This window comes from Chrysochloris asiatica, unplaced genomic scaffold, assembly GCF_000296735.1.
Source record: "Chrysochloris asiatica unplaced genomic scaffold, ChrAsi1.0 scaffold00337, whole genome shotgun sequence".
NCBI classification, from domain to species: Eukaryota; Metazoa; Chordata; class Mammalia; order Afrosoricida; family Chrysochloridae; genus Chrysochloris; species Chrysochloris asiatica.
In genome coordinates, this window is record NW_006408855.1 from 913,421 (window position 1) to 921,710 (window position 8,290).

At 42.1% G+C, this 8,290-nt stretch overlaps 1 protein-coding gene across 1 annotated transcript in view; it reads left to right on the forward strand.

The window, feature by feature from the left end:
• The window catches only part of LOC102823186 (cyclic nucleotide-binding domain-containing protein 2-like), a 114,027-nt gene extending 105,998 nt beyond the window's left edge, over positions 1 to 8,029 (forward strand). The window contains 3 exon segments of the mRNA XM_006875731.1: positions 2,436 to 2,444; positions 4,215 to 4,272; positions 7,626 to 8,029. Coding sequence (XP_006875793.1) covers positions 2,436 to 2,444; positions 4,215 to 4,272; positions 7,626 to 8,029 — 471 coding nt within the window.
• Positions 8,030 to 8,290: the final 261 nt, after the last annotated feature.

Sequence of the window (8,290 nt, forward strand, 5' to 3'; positions counted from 1 at the left end):
GGAGGTCTCTAGGACCATCAACGGAGAGGAGCCGAGAGCGAGAGCGGAACCCTACCCAGAGAAGCAGTGATGCCTGAGATGGAGGCAGAGACAAAGACGTGGAGGGATGAAGTGGCTGGGGACTTTGGATCCAGAGAGGGAGAGGGACTGTGTGCTGAAGACTGGCGGTGGGGGATGGGGGGAGGTAGTATAGGGGGCAGGTTTGAAGGATATATCCTTTGGGTGGTTGATGATGCATGGAGGGGATTGGAACCAGGGCAATGAAATGATATGTGATAGAATGAATGTAAAACTAAAGTTCTCTCATGTAAACTATCTTATAATTCACAATAAAACATTTTTAAAAAATTAAAAAATAAAAATAAATTGTTAAGCTATGGCTTCAAAATTCAACTTTAGTATCCATAGCATGATAATTAATGATAAAGTAATAATAGCCAAATTTTAATTTAAAATAGCCAAATTTTAAATTAAAAAAAAAAAGTGTGTCTGGTCCAAGCCATGGTATTTTCAATACTAGTATAGTGGTTATGAGTTGGGATGCTAACTTCAAGGCCAGCAGTTTGAAACTACCAGGTATTCCACAGGAGAAAGATGAAGCTTCCTGCTCCCATAAAAATTGACAGCTTTGGAAACCCAATGCAGGATTACTATGAGTTGGAACCAACTCCACAGCACACCACCACCACCACCACCAATATGCATGTGGAAGTTAGACAATGAATAAGGAAGACCGTAAAAGAATGGATGCATTTGAGTTAAAATGTTAGAAAAGAATATTAAAAGTACCATGGATTGCCAGAAGCATGAACAAATCTCTGTTGGAGGAAGTACAGGAAAATGGTGAGACTTTGTTTCTCATACTTTGGACATATTGTCAGGAGGGACTAGTCCCCGAAGAAGACCATCATGCTTAGTTAAGTGGAGAATCAGTGAAAAGAAGAAGATCCTCAACAAGATGGATTGGCCCAGTGGCAGCAACAATGGGCTCAAGGTTTTAAGAATGTAAGAATTATAAGGATGGTGCAGGACTGGGCAGTGTTTCGTTCTGTGTTGCATAGGGTCTCTATGAGTCAGAACCAACTTGACAGTGTCTAACAACAGTAACATATCCATATGTTGCTGTACTAATATACTATATACAATAAAGTCCCCAGGTTACCAACGTTTGACTTACTGACAATTTGTATTTGTCCTTTAATGTTTTGTAAATTTGCCCTTACTTTGAAATTACTGAACCAATTCCTGCTCACAACAAATACTTCATCATAATCACCTTCACTCTCTGCAAAACAGTTCATTACAGAAAACAGTTAAAAACACAGAAAGCAAAATAATTTGCAGTCCTTCAACTAGTCAGAAAATTGTTTATTTCATTTTAGTAATTTCGTCTGCATGGATATATACATGGATCATACAAATTTTGATTCTCCCTTTTTTCTTTACTTGTGGTGATATGGTGATCAGACATGGTTCTGTCACCAGATGTAAGAGGCTTAAGTACCGTGGAGTCAGTTCCGACTCATAGCGACCCTGCACAGGGTTTCCGAGTCTGTAAATCTTTCCGGGAGCAGAATGCCTCATCTTTCTCCCATGGAACTGCTGGTAGTTTCGAACTGCTGACCTAGTGATTCCTAGTGGTAGAGAAATAGGAAGTGTGAAGGCAAGCAGATCTGCAGGCTATTGTTGTTGTTAAGTGCTGTCAAGTCTATTCCGACTCATGTTGTTGTTGTTGTCAGGTGCCATCGAGTCGGAACCGACTCATAGCCACCCCATGCACAGTGAATGAAACAATGTCCAATCCTGGGCCAACCTCACCACTGCTGCCACACTTGACGCCATCAATGATGCCACCCGGCTGATCCATCTCGTTGGGGGTCTTCCTCTTTTTCTCTGACCCTCCATCTTACCCAGCATCTTACTTCCGACTCATAGTGACCCTGAATAGGGTTTCTGAGGAGCTGCTGGTGGGTTTGAACTGCCTGCCTGCCTTGTGGCTCACAGTCCAGTGTTGATCTACAGTGCCATACCATGTGCCATGTCCAATAAGCACATAAAAGAATCTGCTGTGAGATCTGTGTGATGTTGGACAAGTTATTTGTCCTCTCTGGACTTCAGATCCCAATATGTAAAACAAAGAAATCAGATTCAATCAGTGTTTCACAAAGTATTGGATATATTTCATAGAAGGACTAGATGATGATTTTAGGTGGTATACAATTCACAATTTGTTTTTTATATACTTGTTGTAGGGAAGCAACATGATTAGTAAATCCATAATTTGACAGATTTTATTGTTAGGACAAAGCTAAAGTAACTACTTATGGAAAAGAAAACAAAGAGATTTAAAGGAAATCATTAGTAAAAAACAAATGATATGTGTATATGGCCAAAAGAGGAACAGTTTTGTCAGAAAAGTGGAGAATAACTGGGAGTTCCTTCCAGTTCAAAGATGACAGTCTCTGACTCCTGGATTTCTGAGTACAACCAAAACAGAAAATGACTATGGTGTGGCGCTGTAGGATAAGCACTGGACTGTTAACCACCAGCCATTCCTTGGAAACGTATACAGGGTTACTATGAGTCGGAACCCACTCTATGGCACTTAACAACAACATTCAGAGAAGTAATGAAGGAGTCTTACTATTGCATAATGCCTGGCACATGGTGAGTGTCAGCTAATGTTTGTTGAATTGGAATTCGGAAAAGGTTTACATAGACTCGAGGATGGCAGATGTTTGAGCACTTGGCATCTATGCTGCCCAGTCAGCACTTCGCTGCACTCATATATAATGCTAACAGATGGAATTCTGTCATATTCATTAATTGTTGAACTCATGGTTTTCTAGACTGCTAATGTAAGCAGAAAAAATATCCATCATCTAGCCCAAATCCTTCCTGTTTTAGATGTGGACTCTGAGGTCCAGAAAAGGAGAAGTGACATCCCCCAAAACCCAGTTGGGGCAGACAAATGTCCTGTGAATGCCATGGGCTAGATCACCTAAAAAGTTAACCCCTATAAAGCACACGGAATGCCACACAAGATGTACTAAACAGCCCTGGTGTTGTGAGGAGCCATGGTGGTATAGTATGTTATGCACTGGGCTGCTAACCACTAGGTCAGCTCTTCAAATCCACGAGTCACTCCCCAGGAGACAGATGAGGCTTTCTGCTCCCATAAAGATTTATAGCCTCTGAAACCATACACTATGAGTTGGAACTGACTCTGGCACACAACATCTTAAAGCACAGGGAATGCTATATAGAATGTAATGAACAGCCGAATTCAGAAGAAACCAAGGGAACTCCCAAGGTCCAACCATGAAGGTCCTAACAACCAAAGCACAATGTGTGATCTGATGGTATTATTGCTCAGGGAGCAGGGTTTAACGGGCATCATGAACTGATGCTTTAAAGTCTGCAGGGACAGATGAGAATCTTGGACAGAAATCCCTGCATGAAGCTGGGTCTCTAGAAGAGCTACTTTTTTTTAGTGAAAAAGCAGAGTAGAAATCAATATGACCATAAGCCTCAGAAAGTGACATGGCATCTTGCCCATCTTAACTATTTCTGGACTCTGGGTCCAAAAAAATAAACTATTTCTTAAGAATTTATACTTACATGTTTGGCCTTCATAGGTTGTGGTGAGCTCCTCAGCCTTTTTAAACCCGTTTCCATCTCTATAAAATGTGGTGCAGATTACAGATTAGGTGAGTGAAGTATAAATTGCTTCACACATTGCTAAATCAAGTTAGAAATTATAATTTATTATGCAAGAAATTAGGAGTTAATGGAACTCTTTAACTAGAAACCATCCAGGGGTATGCTGGTAAATGTTCTCCAGGAGGTAGAAGGTAACTCTGATTTGTAGCACTTGCTGATTTCTGTGGTGTAAATATTCCCACCATGGCCTGGTCAGGGGACCAGGGTCACTATGACTCAGAACCGAATTGACAGTACTTAACAACAACAATAACCTGATGCCATTGAACACAGAGCTGAGAAGATATGCATACAGTCAGCTCTTGTAACTTGGCAAGAATTGGCTTCAGCACACCACCAAGACTAACAGGACTACTCTGTGATCTATTCTGACCTCTGAATGTTTTCCTAAATTGTTCTCTGTGGATCAAAGTTGCGTTTGTCCTGGTCAATACAGCCTAGCCAGAAGAATGTTCTGAATTGTTCGGGATTTCTTAAACTTGCCTCCTTAGATAAGAGAGTCAAACACCTCTTCCCTTACTGCGGTCTCAGAAGGAAATAAGCTGGTGTGTGCTGAGTCCATTCCACTGGATCTCCAGCTACCCTATCCTCACAGGCTATTAGAGAAGGGAGTGAAGTAGAGTTAGAGTACCATGACAAATCCTCACCTTGCTTACTTCCCAGCAGCGTGTTTGAGCCCATTGGTGTGGCTGTCGAATGTCGGTCCATCATTCCAAGGCTCTTTTATGCCTTTGTTAGCCCTGTACTTCACCAGAGATAATGTCTTCCTCTAGCAATGAATTCTTGATGTGTCCAAAGCAAGCAAATTGGATCGTGTTCTGTTGTGATCACCAGGTCTTTCTTCCTAGTCTGTCTTAATCTGGAAACTCCATGGAAACTTGTTTACCATGGGTGACCCTGCAGGTATTTGAAATACCAATGACATAGCTTCTCTCATCGTTGCAACAGAAAAGCTTACCAGAGTATGGCAACAACCCTGTTGTTGCTGCTGCTGAGTGCCATTGAGTTGGTTTCAACACATAGAGATCCTGTATAGGGTTTCTGAGGAGCAGCTGGTGGGTTTGAACCACTGACTTTGCAGTTAGCAGTCCAGTGTTAACCCTATAATGTCATATCAGGACTCCAGTGGAAGTCCTATGGATATTATAATGGAAGTCTGTGTACAATATCTGAGATAGCCTTAAGGAGGAAAAGGCCCTCTAAATCCTAGATAAGATTCTCAGAAATTGAATATATAAGCTAGCTCATAAAGCATAGTTGGGATTTGCCTGGTCAGGATTCCCAAACACTGGACCCAGACAGGTGCCGGCTGACTGCAGGTGCCCTAAGTGACCATGTCTATGTTGGTCATACTGTCTTCCCAGCTTGAGGTGCATGGCAGGTGCCAGTAACTCTTAGTTGAGGAAGAGAATGCATGAACCACTGGGACATTAATACGATTACATTTAAGGACCTCACACCTCAATTTGGACTCAGTAAGCCTGGGAGGAATCCTGACATCTCTGTAGTTCACCAGGATCCAGGTGATTTATAATGTGTATCACCTGGGACTCTTGGTAAAATGCAGATTCTGACTGGGTAAGTCTGAGTTTCTTCCATTGTTACCAAGCTCCTGGGTATACCAAGCCCACTATTCATTCACATTTGGGGGAGTAAAGCTCTAGAGTGGTTTTGCCCAACAGAAATATAATTATAAGCCATGTAAGTAATTTTTAAATAACTGCTTTACAATTAATGTATTTAAAGTATGCAATTCAAATGGTTTTTAGTATGTTCACAGAGTTGTGCAACCATTACCATGATCAATTTTAGAACATTTTTATCACCCCCCAAAGAAATCCTATACCTTTTAGGCAACCACTTTTTCTGTCCAGCCCTAGATAACAACCAATCTACTTTCTGCCTTTATAGCTTTTCCTGTTCTGGACATATAAATGGAAAAATACAATATGTGATCAGTTAGGTCTGGCTTTTTAGCATAACATACTCAGGGTTCATGCAGGTTATAGCATACATCAATACTCATTTCTTTTTATTGCCAAATAAGATTCCATTGTACTATATACCACATTTTACTTATCCATTCATCAGTTGATGGATATCTGAAATGTTTCCATTTGGGGCATATTAATGCTGCTATGAACATTCTTTAAAAAGTTTTTGTGTGGACATTTGTTGTTGTTGTTGTCAGGTGCCATCGAGTTGGAACCGACTCATAGCAACCCCATGCACAGCAGAATGAAACAATGTCTGATCCTGGGCCAACCTCACTACTGCTGCCACACTTGAGTCCATCAATGATGCCACCTGGCTGATCCATCTCATTGGAGGTCTTCCTCTTCTTCTGTGACCCTCCACCCTACCCAGCATGACATCCTTCTCCAACGATTGTTTCCTCTGGACAATATGTCCAAAGTAGGAGAGACGAAGCCTAGCCATCCTGGCCTTCAAGGAGCACTCTGGCTGCACTTCTTCCAAAACAGATCTATTGGTTCTTTTGGCAGTCCATGGCACTTTCAGTATTCTCCTCCAACACCACAACTCAAAGGCATCAATTCTTCTACGATCTTCCCTATTCACCGTCCAGCTTTCGCATCCATATGTGTGGACATATATATTTTAAATGTTTTATTGTGAATTATGTGATAGTTTACATGGGAGAACATTAGTTTTATATTCATCCTATCGTTTATCATTTAATTGCCATGGTTACAATCCCCTCCATGCATCATCAACCAACTACAGGGTACACCCTGCAAGCCTGCCCCCAGTCATCAGCGCCTCTCCTTCTCTGGGTCTAGTGTCCCCAGTCGCTCCATCTCTCCATGTCATTGTCTCTGCCTCCATCTCTGGCATCACTGCTTCTCTGGGTAGGGTCCAGCACTCCACTCTTCTCCCTTGATGGTCCCAGGGACTTCCGCTTCTAGACTGCAAAGTTCATCACTCCCCTCCTTGCTACAAAATGTCTACCTTTACATTTCCAACCCTCACAATCAGTCCTGATAACAATTATTCACTATTGTATCACAAGAGACCTATCCACATTTCCTTTCATCAGCCCCACCCAGACAGATTGGATACTACTCAGTGGAGATTCTACCTTCCTCTATGCCCTCTGGATCTAGGTTCCCTCTTGAAAGCTTGTAAGCCAGTCACTTCTTGCCTTTGAAGCCCCCCACTTTGGGTAGCCAATGTCCAAGTTGCCCATCCCTGTCTACTCTGTGTGTGGAGGGGGTGGGAATGATCCTTGCTGTAAAGATTTGTTCCCTCTTTTGAGCTACTGCATCCATAGTGGACATATGTTTTTAATACTTTAGGGTATATATGTAAGAGTGAGATTGATGGGTAATATGTTAATTCCGTGGTTAAACCTTTTAAAGAACTGCCAGACTGTTTTCTACAGGGGCTGTATGCCATGTTACATTCCTATCAGCAATCCATGTGAGTTCCAATTTCTTTACGTCCTCAATAACACTACTGTAAAATTATAATCATAGTGGACATGAAGTGATAACTCATTGTGGTTTTAATTTGCATTCCATAATGGTTAATGATCACATATAGAATTTAAAATTTTCAGCAGCCACATTCTAAGAAGTAAAAGAAACAGGTGAAATTAATTTTAATACTGCATTTAATCTGTCCAAAATATTATCATCTCAATATATAATCAATATAAATTATTAATGAGTTGGCTGACATTCTTTTTTTGTTCTAAGTTTTTGAGACCAGAGTGTGTTTTACACTCACCACAGTGAACTGAAACTGGCTACATTTCAGATGGTCAGTAGCTGCATGTGACTTGTAGCCACCACATGTGACAGTGCACATCAGGCAGAGAGGGGAGTCTGGGAAAAGGCACAGAGATGGTACAGAGCATAGTGTCTTTAGGGGTTAAAGAGTGACGAGAGGCCAGGTCAGATGGGTGGAGGACTAAGAGGAACTGATGTGGAAACCTCAGCATCTCTGTCTGCCCTTTAGTGATGAAGAGCTATGCCAGAATTTCCTGCAAGAGAACAGCTGGACTATCTTTCGGAAAGACCTGGTTCGGCTGCTGGTGGAGCCTCGACTTTGTCCACCATTGGCCCCAAAACAGCCCAAGAAGGGACAGCGCAGCAATCTTAAGTCTGTGACCCTGAATTTGTCTGCCCTTGAAAAGAATAAACCTAACCACGCTGTTTTTATGGCACCCCAGAATTACCTCCCCCCATTGAGGATAGTCCAACGAATAACACCACCCTGATCCAAAATCCAAGAACTCTTGCCTCAGTATAAGAATGCAGGGGTCCTTGTTTACAAACAATAAAGAACATTGCACTTGCCACCATTGTCTTGGAATGACTACCATGGGAGTTGTGGAGTTGGAGTTGGGGTTCTGGAGGACTGAATATGGCTCCAGAGAGGTGTTTGGAAACAGCAATGGGGCCCACTGCCTCTCTTGACACTTGTGGGGCCTGAGAGAATGGATGGGTGGTCAGAAGGCTGGGTATAGACTCCCGGGTGGTCTCAGGTCTCAAGGGAGGAGGCTCACCAATGACATTGAGCATCTTTTCATGTGTTAGTCATT